Source organism: Arachis stenosperma, chromosome 10 (assembly GCF_014773155.1).
Source record: "Arachis stenosperma cultivar V10309 chromosome 10, arast.V10309.gnm1.PFL2, whole genome shotgun sequence".
NCBI classification, from domain to species: Eukaryota; Viridiplantae; Streptophyta; class Magnoliopsida; order Fabales; family Fabaceae; genus Arachis; species Arachis stenosperma.
Window position 1 is genome coordinate 117,187,575 of NC_080386.1, and position 21,109 is coordinate 117,208,683.

The following is a 21,109-nucleotide window of genomic DNA, read 5'->3' on the forward strand; positions in this document are numbered from 1 at the left end:
CAACGCAAGAGAGCTGAGAAGGAAGCCACAGATAAGAGCCTAAATGGAATCTTTTGTCCTCAAGAACCTGTTTTCCTCAGAAAATTGGAGTCATCAGAAGCCAGTGAATGTTCAAGCTATGTCCAATGGCCAAGTTGATCACGGAGTCCTGCAAATGCTCGAAGGATCGATAAACTTTGTTATGGATAGCTTTGCTAATCAGACAAACCAAATGTATATAGGGACAGCTTCACGAGAACCTTCTCAAAGTGAATCCTCTGCTGCTGCACCTGTTGTCTCCTTTGGTTTAGATGCTTGTGAAGGTCCCAGCAATTAAAATCAAACTCTCGGTGAAAGCTCATGGAAACAAGTGGGAGCGAGTAAAAGTTCAGAGAATCCTCAAAATAAAGTCAAAGGTATAAGTTTTAACAATGATTATCCTAAATAATTTTTCATTTGACTTCCTTCATCATGTTCATTTTGTTTGATATCAAAAATAAACTAAATCAGAACTCAGAATAGAATATTTCTTGATTATTTGGTTTTCAATCAGTATAAAATATTTTTTATATTATTTAGTTTTTTTTTTTTTAAACAAATTTCCATCTTTTTCCCCATTAAACTACAATTGTGTTTTTGTGGACATGCAGGTTTCAGAGAGCAGATAATGGATAATCTCAAAGATGACCGAAAGTTATAGCCTACTCTCATATTATAACTTACTTCGATAGAATTATGGTTTCAACAAGAGTTACTATTTATATCATTTTTCCTTTAAATCTTGTTAAATTGTGCAGAGGAGAAGTCTAGACAGATATGGATCTGTATCGTCAGCAGTCTCAGGTAGCCATTTATTTTTGGATTACCATGTTAATGACTACTTTTTTAGATTCTACTTCCTACAATATCATATGCATTTAGATAATTGTAAATCCATGGATCTTAATATAACAAAATATACTAGTTAGATGCTCGAGGTACTGTTAACGAATAAAGGTAGAGCATATTAAATATTGGAATTAAGATTTACCATGTGAAATTCTAACTTATGCTAAGACAGAGATTTTATGTCCAAATCACAAATCACAATTGCTTAATCATTTTGACATGATTATCTGGATCACATGATGGGAACTATAGGGAAAATGATGAAAAAATTATTTGAGTTGAAATTATGGCTTTTTGTTTGACTCTCTCTTATCTCTCAAACTAAATGGTTGTGCAGAGGAAAAAGTAGACACCACAAAAATGCGCAGGGTGGAACGTTCAAGGAAGTATGTAGATCAATCCTTAGAAACACATATAATGGAGTTTCGTCCTATCTCGTATTGTAAAGCCATGTTCTTGTGATGCAGAATGGCTGAGGCAAAGGAAAGAAAGTTAACACCATCAGTTCCCTCGGACATGCAAGCTGTCTTGAAGCGGTGTGAGACCCTTGAAAAGGAAGTCTGTCCTTCATGAATAGGTAATCAAAGAAAAACAAAGTTTAGCACCTACTAAGATAGTAAGATGAAACATACATTATAGAATCACTTGAATTTTCATTCTTTATTTTCCTACTAACTGTTAAACTTAGTAAACGAATTGTATATACATGAATTGATATATTGATCATACGCTGCGAATTTTCAGGAAGGATTCTGAACAGACAAAACAGATAGAAGACCTTCAGAAGCAGAACAAGAGTTGGCAGATGAAAAAGAGCGCCTCCTAGAAGAGATTGAAAGAATGTTATCAGAAAATGGAAAAATCTAATGCTTTTGTATCTCACCATAGTTAAGTTATGGGAGTTTAGGCCAACACCTGATAAATAGTGAATCTCTGAAATCAATTTGCGAAATATTCCGTAAATCTCATATTGATTTTGTAACTTGTAAAATCTAACTGTTATTTGAGATTTGAGAAGTGCAGGTTAGGATATCATATTGCTAATGAATTTGGTGAACTAGAACATGGATCTAATGTACTTATAAAGCTTAGCATGATTTAGGATTGTAAGAAATGTGCAAATAGTAGGCTATATAACAAGTGTTTGGCCTTGTATTCCATCTAGCATTGATTTTTGCTTCTTTAGTATTCTTTGCTTGAATCAATTTTAGACTAAAAAAATACACGAATTCTTAATTGAATTGTGTTATGTTGTATATATAAAATATTAAATATTTCATCAACCAACACCAAGCATAATTAAGAAAAACAAGGGAAATTGATCCTCACAATTTAATTTTCACTTGAAAATGTTAAATATGATATTTAATTACACAATCACAAAACATGTGATAGAGACTCTTATGAGAAATCACACTTAATTTTGTCGCATAAATTAAATTGAGAAGATTCATTTCTTAAAATATGGTAGCTCCATTCAGTTTTCATACAAAAATGATTCCTAACAACTTTTATCAATTCAAGTCATAAACTTGAGTGAACAAGACTGTAATCCAATTCAACCACGAACTTAGATTTGTTATTTCCGATTACTATGGCGGAAGAAGACCTTTCATTCAAATCAAACTATTACATCTTTAATTTTCACTCATACTATACATAACTATATGAAGCAGCCCGTTACTTTTCATGGGACAAGAATGTCACCTTCTACAATTATAATGTTACAATTAAAGGGCATCGCACTTGTCAAAATTAAGTGCTATGATCTATCTCCACCCAAAAAAAAAAAAAAAAAGCTATGATCTATGGATGCTGAAAATATCCATTAGACCAAGCCTCTTCCCATATTCAACAGCTAACCAAGCTACAAAGGATAAGTATGCCAAAAGAAAACACGTACAATATCCATGATGTAAAACACCAATATGTTTTAGATAGTAGTAGTTGTAGGAACCTAAAAAAGGTTATAGAGATCAAAGAAGTTGAGAACCCAGCCACGAGACCGGCTATGGTTTCCCATTTCCAATACTTGTTCCTTATCCTACCAGAAAACCACGAGCACACCATCTCTGTGGCCCTGATAGAAGATTCATGCATAACACAAATGACAACATCATAAAAATATACAGGTGTATACGGCTTGCTAACTCAACCATATGGTGATGCAAAAATATCTCTATGGACAGTAACTTTATCTTCAGAATTATAGACTTTACCATGAGAACTGATTTTATATGTCAAAAATTCCTATCTAAGGCAATGCCACACCTATTTATGTGATCATAAAACCTTTTGGCACAAAAATGACAACTATAATGTTACACACTCTCTACAAACACATTTTAATTATGTCTAACAATTTAGATCATAGCAAATAAGCAATAAAATATTTGGTTTGGCACAGAAATAATGTAAAGTACTCACATATTAGAATATAGTTTAATCTTCTCAAGAGCAGACTGCCCATCTGCCTGGCAACTGAAAAGGTTATCTTGATCAAAACGCACTTTAGATACACCAGATGTGTACCAACAATCATAAGTTTCGTTGACCTAAGAGGAGGAAGAGAAAATATAAATGATATTGTAATACTATAGAGCTAACCTAAATCGTGATGATTGTTAACTATTATTATTTATGACACTTCTAAGAAACGTTCACATAATCAAAGATGTTATCGAAGACCACAGGTTGGGATTCCAACCTTAAATTTGTATTGTGCCAACCATGCAGCACCAAAATTAGGCCTGCAATAAAGAGGAAGGGCCTCATTTGGAGCCTCTGCAAATGCAACTTGTATCTGACCTGAAAAGTGATCTTTATACTCCACCTGAAACAGTGTTAAGGAAAATTATTTAAAACCGCCCCCAAAACAATTATCACTTGCTCTTTAATAATCACAATCATCAAACGATAAACCATGGATAAGCTATATGTGCTGCACGTTCGCTTGAGCACGTGCACACACGATATAAATATTACTGATTTATCACATCTCAAAAAACAATCATTTGTCACTGAGACAAATATAAATAACCACCAAATGGACGATTGGCAGCAATTCATAATAACCTGGAATACTGAAGCCCAATAGTAATAAAATCTACAGCGATATTTGCTCCTTTCAAAATGATGAAATACATCTTTTGCTTTATAATTTAACAATCCAAGTTCGCAAAATCTTGGATGACCTAAGATCAACACTTGTAGTAAAAAATGGTAACAGCAGACACAATGTGATGAGAACTAAAATATGCCATAAAAATGACATTTCTTCACAAGGCTTCAAACAAAATCACTATTATGAATCAAAATAATACCAGAACTGAAAAAACATAAACCAAAGCAATGATTAGCACAAAAAAAATATCTATAAGGTGCAACACTAGTTTAAAGCATTTAATTCACTTCCTTTGCAACCAAATTATTATATACTGAAAGAGACAACATACATGAGCACATTTTTCCATGAAGACCACATAAATGATGATATTGTCTACCGTCTACCTAAACTGATAAGGACTATTACGCCCTGATATGCAGACCTCAAAAGTTAGAATGTCAACAGACTCAACATTTCCATGACCCAACACCAACAATAACAAATGCCTTAGTTCTTGCCTTTGCCACTAAGTAACCCAATTGTGATCAAAATGTCTACAATCCAAAACTAGCATTTCCCACAACGAATTCAGACTTTCACTTTCTTATAAAGATAAATAAATAACTAAATGAACAAGTAGAGCAGCTAAGTGAATTCAATATTTTGTTAAATTAAGCATTCACTAAACTCCCTTTTACTTGAACAACTCCCACCTTTCAATACCTTAACAACACTACTTACTGAGCTAAATTCTACAATCCCAAAAAAAAACAAGGGAAAAAAATTTTGTTGTTCTAATTTGAGCAAATGAACGTAAGTTTCGGAAGTGATTGAATATAAAAGAAGCAAACTTTTGGAGACAATTTTGCACTGTGATGGGAGAGAAATGGGCCTAGAGATTGAAAAATCGTCGAAAACCACCAACAACAACCCTACCAGAAACAGAATCGAGAAGAGCGCCATCAAGGGGACTGCAATTGCCAGAGCCAATCGCAGCACGGAAAGCCAAATGGGGATTTTATTGGGAATACGCAGAACGCACCTTATTCCAAATGGGTTTGCTATTATAATCATTTAAAACAATAAAAAACAAGTGGACTCTGTTCAGACCCTAACATGTCTGTTGCATAATGGATTGCAGTGTGAGAATAGATCTATAATTTCTATTAAAGCAACACTCTGTTCGTGCAGATAATAAAGCATATAAAACATCTCTTGAGGACATGAATAACTTTCTCTAACCTTTAACTATGGATACTATCCATAATAATTACCAGGGAAAAAAATATTGATTACACAGTCACAGTTTACAAACGCCACAAAATCTAATATAATGTTGGAAAATTGGATACTTACATGAAATAATGGATCGTCATCACAGCAAAACCACCAATAAATTGGGTTCAACATGATGAACATCAGGAATCCAAATGCCAATTTGAATTTATTGTGTCAATCTGATAAGGAGGCCTTCGATATGCTTTTTCGCCTCTTCAATAGCCCATCCATTAACTTGAAATACGCAGATTTATTCAAACTAACTCCTTTCTGCTCTGATTCTTGAAATAGTTTCATTGCCTCTTTGTACTTCCCTTGAGTACAAAAATTACTTATCTGTTCTGAGTAATCCATGTCGCCTGAACCAAGCATTTGTGAAGTGTCTTCACTTATCATATTTGGACTTGTCTCTTCGCCTCTTCAATAGCCCATCCATTAACTTGAAATACGCAGATTTATTCAAACTAACTCCTTTCTGCTCTGATTCTTGAAATAGTTTCATTGCCTCTTTGTACTTCCCTTGAGTACAAAAATTACTTATCTGTTCTGAGTAATCCATGTCGCCTGAACCAAGCATTTGTGAAGTGTCTTCACTTATCATATTTGGACTTGTCTCTAGGAGTTTTGACATGAATTTCTTTGCTTCCTCAGTTCTCCCAGCATGAGTAAGTGCACCAATGATGGCAGTATAAGTATATCGGTCCGGCCCCAATTTTTTCTTCTCCATCTCAGTCATGAGGTCAAATGCTTCATCAAGTTTCCCTTCTTTGCAAAGGACGGAAATCAACGTGTTGTACGTAACTGCATCAACGGGCTTACCTTTAATGATCCATGTGTTAAATAAATTAAAGGCCTTCTCGAACATACCATGTTTGCAAAGCCCTCGAAGAAGAATGTTACATGTAATAACATCCGGCTTGAATGAGTTCTCAACCATTCTGTTATAGAACAAGAATGCTTTCTCCACTGCTCCCTCCCAGCAGTAACCATGAATAATTATGTTACACGTAGCTTCATCGGGGGCCAAACCTTTATCTAAAAGCTCATTCAATTTATCTACAGCCTGATCAGTTTTTAAAGAATGGCACAACCCCCTAATTATAGTGTTATAAGTGACAACACTAGGAATGATCCCCTTCTCCTTCATCTCATCCCAAAGCTTCAGAGCTTTGTTTGTTTGTTCATTTTTAAAGTATCCCATGATTAGAGTTCCATAGGTTACCTCATCGAGAATATAACCTCGCTTTGCGGCCTTCACAGTCAACTCGTATGCCTCTTTGAGCAGCTTCTCCGTGCACAATTTGTGCACTATAGTGTTCAGAGTAAAAGTATCCATCTTTAAACCTTTCCTCCCCATTTCATCCATCATCTTAAAAGCTTCTCCCAGATTTCCTGCTTTACAATAACCATTGATCATAGTATTATAAGTAAAACAGTCCGGTGAAAACCCACTCTCCACCATCTTTGCCACGACACAGCCGGCTTCATCCATCTTACCTTCCTTACAATACCACTTCACCATTATATTGTGAGTCACCGCGTTCGGCTTGACTCCCTTTCCCTTCATTTCCTCAACCAACTTGAATGCCTCCACACTCCCCCGCCATTGAAAACACCCGTCAATCAGAGTATTGTAGGTAACCTCATCCGGCATCACCCTCAGGCTCTCCATCTCATCCCTTAGGCTAATCGCCTCCTTGACCTTCCCCTCGTCGCACAAACCCCTCATGATTGTATTATAAGTCCAAATATCCGGTACCATGTCGTTCGCTCTCATCAACTCGACAACCTCGGCAGCCTCCTTCAACCACCTCAACTTACAATAGCCATGAACCAAGATATTATAGGTGTTCCTATTTGGGGAAACCCCGCTACCTTTCATCTCTAGCAAAACCTCCCTAACCTTACTCAATTGGCCCTTCTTACACAATGCATCAAGAATAGTATTATAAGTGATATTATCAGGAGAACAAGCAAAATCAGTCATTTGGTTCATGAAGCTAAGAGCATCATTAAAATTATTATCAAGACAAGAACCATGGATCAAGATGTTGAAGGTGGTGTTATTTGGGGTTATACCGAGCTTAAGGGAATCGTTGAAGACTTGTTTGGAGAGGTGAATGGAGTGGGAGGAATGAGGGTGGCGGCGGACGAGGGAGGAGAGGAGGGAGTGGCAGGTGAGGAGGTTGGGTTTAATGCGGAGGCGCTTCATCTTATTGAAGAGCTGGAAGGCGAGGTCGGGGTGGTCGGAGAGGGCGTAGGCGGAGAGGGAGGTGTCGAGGAGTGGCTGCGGGAGGCGGGGGCGGCGGAGGAGGAGCTGGTGGAGGGAGTGGCGGGGGTGGTCGGAGGAGATGAAGTTGAGGAGGAGGGAGCGGGCGGAGGAGTAGCGGCGGTGGACGAGGAGGCCGGGTAGGAGGGCGAGGAGGGGCTCAGGGGAGGAGGAGAGAGAAGGGTGGGGAGAGTGGCGGAGGATGTGGAAGAAGGAGAGGAGGGTGGCGGAGTGGGTGCGGTGGAGTTGGGTGGAGGAGAGGACGGAAAGCACCGTGGGGAGGGTGAGATTTTGGATTAAGGGTTTGAGCGCGGTGTGGGGGTCACGGTGGCTGGTGAGGATGGTGGTCACTGTTTTCAGCAGCTGAGCTTCCGATGAGGCTGCGGCGGCTGCGGCGGTGGTGGTGGTCATTTTTATCGCATTAGGGTTCAGGGTGGTAATCAGCTAAACGGTGAAGGAGCTGCTTCCCTTATTTTATTTATTCAATTTAATTATTTGTTATTTTATTACTTTATATCTTAAATAAATACAGTGTAATTTAACCATCTACATTTTATCAAGTTTTAATTATTAAATCAATTGTTCACCCAAAAAAGTTATTAAATCAATTTATAATTTCTATTTAGTTAGGCATTAATTTTTTAGCTTAATTTTGATATAAAATTGTCTCGTGATGTTCGCTGCTATCTCTTGAATAATCATGCCAACAATGTAATATAAAATATTATTATTTTTACTAACATTATATTATATAATTAGATATATATATATAAAATTATTTTATATTAATAATACATTAAAATTATTTTATTTTTATATTAAATTTTAATAAAAGATTAGCAATAATATTCTAACTCCAATTTCAAATATTTTTTAGTTAGACAACTTAATATTCAACAAATTTTAATTCTCAAATTAGTTTTTAATATTTTATTTTGTTATATATATTAATTTCAGATCAAATTTTGATAAAATGATAAATAAATTAATCTTTATTATTATTGTTATTTAATAAACACATAAAAATTCTAAAATTTTAAAAATTTATTTTTAGAGTAAAATTTTATAGCGATTCTTGAGATTCAAATCATTGTCCAGAGTAGTCTTTAAAATTCTAATTTTATCATTATAATCTTCAAAAATGTTAATTTTATCTTCTTCTCTCAATTTTTATGATTAGTTTAGCCGAGACTTAGAATAATTTTAGTGAAAGTTTAAGCGAAGATATAGATAATGGGACACCATACATTTGTTTAAAAATGTTAGTTTCAGCTGAAATATTACCATTATGATTTTTAAGAATGAACACCGTATGAAATATTAAGTACATATAGAACTCTATCTTAAATTCAAAAAAAGTATAACAACGTGCAATGGAAAAGGAATATACTTTTTGTATAAAAAAAATAAAATTTACTGTATATATTAACATTTGTAATTGAAAATTGATCTAATGAATTTTTTTCTTTAGCATTGGAGCAAGTTTCTTTGTAAAATGGAGTAGCGGCATTGTATTTTTCATATCTACTTCTAAAAGTAGAGAATCTATGACAAGAATTGTTACCCCGAATCAAGTGTGGCCTTCGAAAGAAGCCCGCTATAGCAAGTAGGGGAGGCATCTCTCTCTCTCTCTCTCTCTCTCTCTCTCTCTCTCTCCTAAAAATCCTCAACCCTGGCTGCCAGTGCTAGCCGACTCTGGCTGCCGGTGCTACCTGACTCTGGCTCTTCTTCCTTGAGATTAACTAATCAAGTTTTCAGTCCCTGCAATTTATATCGAGAATTCAGAGTTTAGAAACTCTCTTCTCTTGTTCTTGATTGTTCAGTGTTCATCCCTTGTTGCGCATAGTTTTAGGTGACTAAGGATGGCCTGATAGTCACGCATGCGTGCTGCAATATCAACAGTGTGGTCGAACGAAGAAGGAAAGTGGACATAGGTCGGGTGGCAGGGTGTTGAGGAATTGGAGGGTTTTAGGCCCGTGGTTCCACAGAAGACAAGGTGTGGGGACCATTGAAAGGTGAACTTTGCTAGGGCCTCGAAGAGGGTTTTGGGGTCTGATTGGAGGACGAGTTTGGCTACGGCATTGGAGTCTTCTTCTGTTGTCGTTTGGGGTGGCAATAGACAATGGGTGCAGGCTGAAAATGTTCAAAGTGGAAGCGAGAATGAAATTTTTGGTTCAGGGGGTTTGGACAGTGCCCGAGTGAGCTTTTTTTTTTTACTCTTTTGGTCTGAACCAAGTGAGCAGACATTGTCAGCGCGTGGATGAGGCACAGGAGTCGGTGAAGAGAGTGGCATTTGATGATATTTGTTGTGGTTGGCGGTTACTATAAGGTGAGTGAGGTAGAGAGGTGAGAGTGAGTGTTTGGGTGAAGCTCTGTGAAAGTATGAAGGTTGAATATGAGTGTGGGTTAGTGTTAGTGTCATTGAGTTTAGAAAATTGGTTTTTTGTGTATAATATTTTTGACTTATTTTTTTGTGATGGTTATTTTTTTGTGGCATTTGTTTGGTCCAGATATCCCAAAAAAAATAGAGGACTTTATGCCAATCAAAGCTCTAATTTTATGTGAGAGACCAAAATAACTATCTCATCTTTCAACAATCTTTTATCCCACTCTATCTGCATCCCATATATAACACACATATTTTATAAAAATTATGCATATAATGAAGAAGGTGAGAGTTAAACCTACAATCTCTCTCATATAATAACTTAGAATAAGTGAGTAATCACTAAGCTAGTTAGTTAATTTAGTAATTTAGAGCATTTATTTATTTATAAAATTAATATAAAATGAAAATAAATAGGGTGTGAGTAGGGTTAGGATTGAGAGATTCTCAATCCGCAGGTATGGTAGGGTAGAATTTTAAAGAAGTTTTCAACTCGTGGGCAAGATTATCTACCCTATCTATTGCCAGCCCTACACCTACCATAAAAGTGACAAATGGAGGAGAATGAACGTATTACTGGCACTTACACCTTTACCAACACCTACATTTATACGAAACTCATTAACTGTTTTTAGTGGACCCTCCCATAAAATTCAGTTACTTTTTAGGTGACGAAAAAATATTGTTACCCTTTCATCCTCGGTAAATTTGGCTAATTTTTTATCAAATGAAAAAAATTGTGTATTTTAGTATTATGGTTAATTGGTATGTTTTTTTTTTATATAAATTTAATTTTTTTTATTTTAAATAACAAATTGGACTCTCATATTTGAGAAATATAGGTCAGATTTTCATAGTGTATAAAACAGAGAGTCCAATTTATGGTGAGATAATTTTTTTTCGCTCTCAAATAAATTAGAGAGTCCGATTAATATGTTTAAAAAAATTTTTAACATTAAAATACAAATCTGACCATCAAATTTATATTTAAAAAAAATTAAAAGGTCAAATTTGTAGTATCTACAAAAAAAAATCACAAATCTAAACCTTCAATTTATAATATTCATAAAAAAAAACACACTAAATTTTCATATTGTTAAAAAATAGTACCAAATTCCAACCCTAAAATTAAAAAACGGGTAAATTCAGCTATAACGGTAAATAATAACATTTATAATTTAGCTAAGTCGTGGATTAAAAGAATATCTTAAAAATATAAAATTTGTTTAAAACTTTTAATATATTTAATATATAAAAAATGTTAGAAAAATTATCTTTTTAATAATTTCTAATAAACTACTTTTTTTATAAAATTCTTAAAACTAGAATAAAAGAATATTTTAAAATTTAATATTTAAAATAATTTTTATTTTTATTTTTAATATTTAAAATATTTTATTTTATCCCAAATAACTTATTTCATCTTATTTTTATTTTTAAATTAAAACCAAAACTTTTTCTTCAATAACATCTTTTTTTTCTTAATTGTTGTTTCTATTTTTCTATCAATTTCACTATCAAATCATTACAATTCTAAAAAAAATTTAGAAATAGTTTTAACTCGAATTAAATTAAAAGAAATAAGACATTTGATAAAAAAACATTTCAGATATTAGTCACTGAACTAAAAGTTAACACTAATATTAGAAATTCAAACAATATTTTACCCCTTTAAAATATTCACAATTGGTTTGGTCCAATAATTCATTCTTAAATCTTTTTTATCAAATAAGGAGTGTTATACTAATTGTTAATTAAATAAATTTTAATTTTTTATTTATTATATTTTATATCAATACCTCAAATTTAGAATTTATAATTTAATTTTAAGATTTATGATTTCTAATAAGAACTTTAAAATTTAGCATTTAAAGTTTAAAATTTTAAATTTAAAATTTAATATTTAAGAATCAAGCTCTAGAATTTAAAGAATACTGTACTCCTTACTTTCTTCTAAATGAATTAGCATTCATGCAGATGTAATGAACATGTCCAGCCGTAAATAATATCATTTGTAGATACGAGTATTTGAAAACTGTTTCTTAAAAATAAATATAGAAGACACGAGTATTTGAAAACTGTTTCTTAAAAATAAATATAGACAGTAAAATAAACAATCCCGTTAGGTAATTAATAAGAATTTAGAGACAGGACAGAACATGACATGAGACGGAGACAATAGGACGGAGACACTAAAAATTATCTTTTGTGTATTGTGTTTGGATATGATGGACAAGACACTAATATAATGTCTAGTATTATATTTGGATATACATAGACAAGACTAAAATATTATATGAAATGACTAAAATAGTCCTGTGATTCCAAATTTTTTACATCAATACAAATTAATTTAATAAAAAATGAGAGTACGTAAGAGTACAGACGAAACTTAAAAAAAATATTTGAAGAGGCAAAAAATTTTAATAAAAAAATATATTAGTATTTATATTAAAATAAAATTTATAAAAATCTAATTATTTTATTTTAAAATTTATTATTAATATGTAGGAATACATATGGTTAAGATTAATAAGAAAAATAAATTTGAGTTTGATTAATAAAAAATTTTGTTTAAAGTTAATAAGCCAAATTAATTTTATATTTAAAATTAATTTTAAAAAAATCCATTTTTACATAAAAAAAATTAGTTTTTTTTAAATAAAAATCTATTTTTATTTAAAAAAAATAATTTTTTTATCTAAAAACTGATTTTTCTTTATAAAAAACTGATTTTTTCTTTAAATTATATAAAATCAATTACAATTTATAAATTATTTTTTAACATTTTAAAAGATCAATTTTACTTTTGATAATATTTATCCTTCAAAAGTTTTAAGATTAATTATTTTTGTTATTATTTTTATTACAAATCAAATAATATAATATAAAGTTAAAATGGTATTGAAGTAAAACGATAAAAAGAAAAGAATTATCTACCCCCAATAAAAAATTTTACAGAAAAGAGAGAGTACCTGGAAAAGAAAGAGATAGAGAAAGAACAGGAAGAAAAAAAATATCTCTGAACGACGCAATAGGAAAAATAAGAAGGGGTAATAGTGGAAAAAAAGAAAAACAAAATTTATAAAATTGTCCGTGTCCACTCTTCCAAATTCCGTGTCCATCATTGTCCTTCGTGAAAGAGTGGACACAAAAGTATCAAAAACTGTCTCGGACACAATATGTCCACTGTCCATGTCTCTGCTTCCAAACACTTTTTAAACAAATGTTGTCCATGTCTCCGTGTCCTGCCCCCGAAAACAAACGCTACCTTAACTAATAATAAGCCAACAAATATTTTTGAATTGAGTAATGCTATACATCCAAGTTTTTTTATAAACCAAGTTAAACAATAAAATTTGAAATAATGCTAACTATAACTTATTTTTGTTATGTTAGACTAACTTAATTAGACTTGATTAACAAAATAACTTAAATGTGTAACATTATTCTTTTGAACTGCACTCCATACTAATTAATTATCATTAATTAGTAATTATTTAAATTTTATTTATTAAAAAATACAAAATTAATGATTATTAATTGCAGTTATTTAAAATTGGCTGTTAGGAGTTGTTTACCTATACGTTTCCTTCGCAATTTGTTTCTATTTTTATCCTAACATTTGTGAATATCTCAGTCCGAGTTACCATAAAGATTTATAGAGAGAACCAAAAGGGCCAATGGAACATTCCTTTCCTTATGGCACTGCAATGAACTCTTACAATTGAGAAACATGCTCCAAATGTTGAATGAACAAGGACTACTAATACAAACTCTGATATAATGTACATTTTAGGGGGAATACAATGAACTATGAACTACTTGTAGGAGTCCTTTCATAACTCACAATTGTGCTACTACCAACATTCACCACAATTCTTCATATTTTTCCCTGCAATGCACGAAGCTGGAATGAGAAACCACAGAACATTAGGGGAGATAGGGAGGCTTAAATTTGTACTAAGATGGAGGCAGTTGACATATGACCACGGAATCTTTTTTTTATTTTTGTTTTGTTGAATCCTTAGGATGTGTTTGATTTGCATGTTCAGTGTTTTCTATTTTCAGGATTTTGTAAAAAAAAAAAAACGAAAGAAAACATGGTAAATGTTCTTTATTTTCACCTCCTGTCTCTTTTCTTTACAAAATTCTGAAAACAGAAAATACTAAAAATGAAACAGAAAATGAAAACGTAAACCAAACACACATTTAGCTATCAAAGGCAATCCTATTCAAGTACAGCATTCCGCACACACCCCACATGCCCATATCATTCATTATGCTGAATCTAGCTTGTTTTGATTAAGAATGAAAACAAGGAAAGGAAAGGGAATATTAAAGAATTAAATATTAAACATTATACTTACATTAAATATGCAGATTTTCTGCTTGATTGCTTCTTTATCAAGAATATCACACAAGTGGAAGAATGACATCTAGGTAGTTCTTGATCATCCATTTCTGTGGATAGAAAGAATGAGATGGTTCAAGATCAATATGCCAGACCATAACACTAGAGCAATTGTTCATTAAGCCTTCCATTTGGCTTTCGTCTTCGACCACTTGCTCAATCAATGTGCTAACCTGCATAATGAAAGAGAGGGTGAGCTACAATAAAGGGCACATGAACCTACCATACAAACCTTTATCCATTATTGTCGTTTTTGGTACATCTTTGAATCAATGTATCTTGATACAATACAATGATCAAATGATGTACAATGACAAACAAAAGAGAATGGAGGGGAGTTTCAAATAGACCATACACTACATAATAAGACAGCCAAAGAACAAAAGACACTGACCCGAAAACTTTCCTTAACTGAGTCTAGCTGCCTGATAGGTTCAAGTGTAGGTCTGTGCCACCTCTTTGGATCCCAGAGTATCGTACTATTGAAGGCAAAACCTGGCATCTCAATGTGAAATCTTTTCGATCTCCTATTCGATTCATTGACATGCCATCCGATTACTCGAGCTCCATCACAAACAGGCCCTTGTAAGACAATGCTACCTTTATCCCCTGATAGTTTTGCTACAGTCCATGTTCCGAACCGCCTGCAAATCATTATATAAGGATATGTTCCCAACCAGTGAAAAGAAAAAGCATTGCCAAAATATAAGACATTATAGGAAGCCATAACATGCTACAACAGTCACCAGTGTAAAAGTTCAAGTTTAACACTTCAACAACAGACCAAGAGCAAATTCCATATATCACATTCTGGCATAATATTCACATTCATGACCATGTTCTAGAACCATGCCAATGGAGCTAATGTTAATGCGAATGCACTCATCTTAGGACTGCAGTCATACATACACCATAAGAGGATCTATAAGGGGCTTCATATCATTGTGGAACTTTAAGTCTCCTCTATCAAAATAAAGGTAATCTTCAGTATCATACACAAAGAAGGGAAAGACACCCTTTTTGAACATCAGTTCATACACTAATCCAAAGACGAGTAGCTTTTTTTTAAGACTAGGATGCAATGTATACTGGTACTTGTCTACTGGATAGGCACAATCTCCAACTGATTCACTCTCGTAATTGGAATCTCGACACTCAACAGGAGGTACAGTACATTTACATATCAGCAATATTTGACTAAAAGATGCATGATACTAGTTAAGGGAAAGGAAAGGAAAAATGTTGAAGCAAACAATTTTAGTAACTGGGAAATGGAAGTACCTTATCTCTCTGATTTGCTGAAAGATCTCGACTGAATAGATGTTATCAACATCTGCAAAGTAAACAATTCCATCAAGCCGGTGAGTTTCAATGTGAGACAGTGCAACATTTCTTTGAAGAATGCCCTGAAGGCTCGTGTCTGTTACATTCGACTTGCAAACGAGATGCCTATACATAATCCCACTACTCCTCAAGATTTCAGCAGTTTCTTCAGATTGGGAAGTCATCTCAACAACAATCCACAACAATGGAGGCGAGACCAATTTCAAAGTCTGCGCCAACCGATGCAAATAATATGCTTGAAACGGATTGGTTACTGTTTGGGTCACAATTATGAGAAGCTTCTGAGATTCCAAATATGGCTCTTCATTGAGTAATTTGTCATTGGAAACATCATTTCTCACTTTATCTATCTGTTGCTGTTCTTTCACAGCTAAATTCAAAGTAGCATTAAATTCCGTGGTCTCATTAATTGATGAAGTCAAATCTATCTTGGTATTTTCAAAAGAGAATGCTTGGTGCTTTGGCATGAGACTAGTGGACAAGTTCCTTGATGCAAGAGGGATGAATCCAATGGAAACACCAATCATGAAGCAAATGAAAAAATGCAAAAGCACCTTCCTCCAGAGCTGGCCCTTTGGCTTTGACCTCTCAAGTGCCCTCAAAGACCTCGGCGAGAAAACGCCGAGAACGAAAGCCCGGGAGTCCAGTGAGCCAAACGAGCTATGAGGACTCGACGAGGACTTAGACAAGGGAGATCCTACTGAACACACTTCTAGATTAGCCACGCCTCCGGCTCGAGGCACTGGAGACAAAGTTCTTCTAATAGATGCCATTAACAGAAACCCAAATCAATGTTTGTCCTTCCCATCCAAACTAGTAATTGTCAAGAACTGTGAGTATGTTGAGTGAACACGCTTTGGAGCAATATGTGAACAACAAAGCTGGCATAAACAATAGACATTACAAAATTATTAGGTTTAAATCATGTAAACACTCTAAGCAATATTCCAAATTTGAATTAAAAGTTAAAACCCTCTTACACATTAGTTTACAACATTCTACAAAAACCCATTCATAATGCAGCTTATTTGGCATACCTAATAACATGTCTCTCTAACCAAACCACTCTTACTAACCAGTAACAGCTCCAAAACTATGAAAATGGCATAAGAACATAGCAAATATCACAAGAACCAGCATTAATGGAAAAAATTTAAGTACCCAGATGATAGAAAAGCTGAGTGGAGCATCATGGTTGTTCCAACTTCGCAAGCAAGTGGCAGTAGAAGAGTGGAGCTATGGTGGTTTTAGATTCCGAGTGTGTCATGTCATGTGAAGCCAAGTGTTGAAGTTTCTGCCGAAACAAGATAAAGTCAATGGTTGGAGGATGAATCCAAAGTAACTTATTAGATTCGGGATTCGTTGCTTTTTGAGATCTAAACTTCAAACAGAAAGTAAAGAAAACGAAGCCTCACAAAGAACAAGATATAAAATAAAGAAAAAAAAAACATGGAAAGAGAAAGGAAAAATAATAGAGACAGTGACAGGATCGGGAACAGACATTGATATGTTTCGCTGTTACAAATAACAAACTAAACTAGATGACATAATTAAAATAGAAAAAGTATAGGTGAACAATGAAAATATTAAACAATGTAAACAATAGATATATCGGATGTTCATTTTACTAGTGTACAGATGGTTATTTTAATATTAAAATTTAGAGGGTTAATTTGGAGGTGTAGTGTGTTTTTATTTGATTGGTGGTTGTTCATATTATTCAACAAAGTCATTGTCTCCCTAACATTCCCCAATTAAATAAGAACCTTAAATAAACTCAAACTGATATGATAATAATGATATCATATAGTATAGTATAGTATATTTTTAGGGTGTTTTTTCCCAAAAAAAAATAGCAAGTTACTCAAATAAATCGATTGGAAACTAAATTTGTTATATTATAATATTTTAACATAGTAGATAAAATTACAATTTTGTTTATATCTATAGAAACCCAGAAATATAGCAGTTTACAATATGTACATAATTCGCTCTGTAGCGAATTATATTAAAATATGTACAAAGTAAAAATTACTACAAAATGTTCGTGGTTTCTAAAAAATTAGGGTATGCATAAATCACCATAAGGTATAGCAGTTTATGTAAAAACTGAATAGAAATGTAAGGATTATGTGTACGTGAAATTATGTTATATATAAATATAAGAATACGATAATAATAAATTGACCATCATAATATTATTATTGTGAATAAATTTATAAATAATTTAAATACAATAACATTAAATAAAAAATAAAAAATTATGATATTATATAAAAAAATTCAAAACAATCTATCATTTAGATTATTTTATTTAAGCTAATAGTCAATTTTATATTTTAGTTTTGAAATTGAAATTTTTTGTGTAAATTATATATAAGCCTAAATTATGTATAAATGTCAAATATAAGATACAATATACAACAACATACATAAATTTTTACAGTAATTATCTCTACTCTTCGTATATTCTCTCTTTCTCTAAAAAAATATTATATAAAAATAAATAAATAAATTTTCATCAAAATTTTAAAATTAAAACATACTCTCAATAAAAATTAAAAATATACATATATGTATATGTATGTAAAATATATTATTAGCTGAAAAATTTTGATCCAATATTTCAAAAAAAATTTTGTTATAAGCAAGGATTTTTTTAATTAAATATAACTTTTTTATAAATAATCACATAAAATAATATTTAAAAATAAATACAAACAAAACATAAGAATACACTTGTTATTCTTAATTAACAAAATCAAATGTTAAAATAAGAATAAATTTATACCTCTAGTAATTTGAAATATATATAACAAAATCATTCAGGAGAAAGAAATATATACACATACAATTAAAATGATAGGAGGACTCGACACTTAGTTGTTATGTTGTTTTTAAAATAGAAAAAAAATGATAATTTACATCAGAATATTTTCACCATATTTTATAATGTGGCATCATTAAATATATATGTATAGGTAGCTGAAATAATTGTATTTTTTATTATTATTTTTTTTGTTAGTTGTATATTTTGATTTTATTTGTATAAATTTAGTATCATATTATTCTTGTTTTTTTTTTTTTTGTTTGGATATAGACTAAGATCCACAAGTGGATTCCATGTTGTTCTTGTTTTCTATAGATGACCTACCTTCTATTTTTTTATAATTGTCTTTCACCGATACTTATAGAAAATTTACGTATAAAATATGATACTAATTAAATTTATACGTGAATTGTAAAGAAAATAAAGTGTCATTTATACAAAAGTAAAATATAAAATTAATTATTAGTTGAAATAAAATAGTCCAAATGATAGATTGTTTTGATTTTTTTTATAATATATGTAATAAATTTTTATAATATCATAATTTTTTATTTTTCTATTTAATTTTATTGCATTTAAATTATTTATAAATTTATTCACAATGATAATATTATATCATGATCTGTTTATCTTCATCGTATTTCTATATCTATATATAACATAATTTTACGTACACATAATCTGTTATATATAACATAATTTTATGTACACATAATTCGTTATAGGATGTAGCAAATTACATTACTCCTGTTTTTCATATAGACCGTTGGACCTTAGCTTGTATGCATGCCAGTTTTTTTAGAAAGGTTTAATTACTCTGCAGGTCCCTATAATTTTACCAAATTTTTAATTAGATTCCTATATTTTTTTTCTTTTCAATTGAGTCTCTATATGTTAAAATTTTTTTTCAATTTTGTCCCTGCCGTAGCAAAACCGTTTAAGATAACAGAATATTCTGTTAAAAAATCGAATATTCTTGTAATTAAATTAGAATAATTAATTAACCACGCCTTTTTTTCTAAAATACCAAAACTAACCCTTGATATTTTGTCCAAAGTGAGAGAACCTATCCAGCCCTAACTTGTTCTCTGAAGTTCCTGTTCGGTAGTGTTTCTCCTTCGTTCATTGGTATCATCGTCCATCTGCATCGTCGTCCGTGGCAGCGTGACCATCCGTCGGTTGGTGGTCCTCCGTCGCTTTTGGTCTGCTCTGCGCTGTCCATCTATCTGCTCAACACAGTTTGTCCGTGGGTTCTGTCGCGTTCCCTCACCATGCCTCGCCGTTCCCTCTTCATATCCTTCACTCTCCAACTGTATTTGCCTTTCTTTTTTCCTTTTGTTTTAAAATGGTATTTGTTTCCTCAGCTATAATGGACAGAGAGTCATTCAGAGTGGATATTGTTGACACAGAGAATGAGAGGTCAGATTGCAGCGATGAAGATGATTTGGAAGATCGTTTTATTGATGATAATCCTATTACGGAGGTTTTCCCGCAAATTCCTATTTCCAACGAAGGCACGTTCAATGTTCATCCCTCTCTTATCTTGCTTGTGTGTGTTCCAGTTTTATTTGATTTTTTTTCACTTGATCTACTTGTATAATTTTTCTTGGAAAAGATATTAATTATTGCAATTGTAGAGTACTTTTAATGGAATTTGAAGCATGTTTTGATGCACTCTTAAATCGAAAGACTTTAAATATAAACAAAGTCAAAATAATATCTTTTTTCCTTTCATTACCTTTACAATTTTTTCAATGTCTTTTGATATTCACAAATGATAGGTAGGTACTTGTTTATGCTTCTGATGATATCAAACCAGAAGGTAAGAAAAACAAACATGGATGGCTTAAAAGAAATATCATTTGGTAGAGTCAGATGATGATGGTGATGGCAATAGTATTATTCAAACAGTTTTGGAAATTAACAATGTTCTTCAAGATAGCCAGACACAATAGGTGATATCACTAATTCTAAATTATAGTTTGTATGCATGCTTGTTTTCTCTGCTTTAGTGTTTTTTAAGTTTTTTAATTTATTCATGATTTTGTTTCAATGAAACAGGGAAGCAGCTCTATCGGACAAAAAGAAAGATGTTGGAGATGTTAAAAATTTGAAAAAGAAAAAGAAAGAAAAAGAAACCAAGAGTTCCTCTAATGGGCATTCTATAAAACTAGATCAGAGTGAGCAAGATAAGCCAAAAATTGAGATGACTCTGGATATTTTCGCAGGGTTTTGTTAATTGATGAATTGATGTATGAAATGGTTTTATTGATTATGAATTTTGTTTATTGTTGATTATTGTTGATGTGATGATGTTGATTATGAAATTGAATTTTCTTTTTCTCTTTTTTATCATCCTAAATTTGTCGGGATTGTTTGTAAGAGTTCCTTCTTTTGGAAACTAAATTATAAATGAATAGGTGACTATTGATACTTTTTTACATGGTTTAATTCAGGAATGTGTAGAAAAAATTCTGGACTGTTGCCTTATATATCTTGCCTTTTGTTGATACTTAAGAAAATATGTATTGCTTGTTTTAGCCTAAACATAGAAAAAATTCATGCCTTCAATATACTTGTTTTTGAGATTTTGTCAGTCAAATTGGTTCTCTTGT

General features: G+C 32.3%; 2 protein-coding genes and 1 pseudogene across 3 annotated transcripts; all 3 read right to left on the minus strand.

The window, feature by feature from the left end:
- Positions 1-2,300: 2,300 nt before the first annotated feature.
- On the minus strand, positions 2,301-4,241 carry LOC130954195 (uncharacterized; annotated as a pseudogene).
- Positions 4,242-5,636: 1,395 nt separating this feature from the next.
- LOC130957547 (pentatricopeptide repeat-containing protein At2g16880-like) lies at positions 5,637-7,931 on the minus strand. Its single transcript, XM_057884393.1, has one exon. It carries the CDS (start codon positions 7,929-7,931, stop codon positions 5,637-5,639), a length of 2,295 nt encoding a protein of 764 aa, XP_057740376.1.
- Positions 7,932-13,589: 5,658 nt separating this feature from the next.
- On the minus strand, positions 13,590-17,063 carry LOC130956087 (probable beta-1,4-xylosyltransferase IRX9H). 2 transcript variants are annotated; one of them, XM_057883116.1, is made up of 5 exons: positions 16,826-17,063; positions 15,602-16,545; positions 14,715-14,964; positions 14,277-14,493; positions 13,590-13,801 (listed from the first exon to the last, which is right to left on the minus strand). In XM_057883116.1, exons 2-4 carry the CDS (start codon positions 16,435-16,437, stop codon positions 14,323-14,325), a joined length of 1,257 nt encoding a protein of 418 aa, XP_057739099.1. In that variant the 5' UTR covers positions 16,438-16,545; positions 16,826-17,063; the 3' UTR covers positions 13,590-13,801; positions 14,277-14,322. The 2 variants fall into 2 exon arrangements, with proteins under 2 accessions (XP_057739099.1, XP_057739100.1); XM_057883117.1 differs by having other exon boundaries at positions 13,590-13,816.
- Between the last annotated feature and the right edge of the window lie 4,046 nt (positions 17,064-21,109).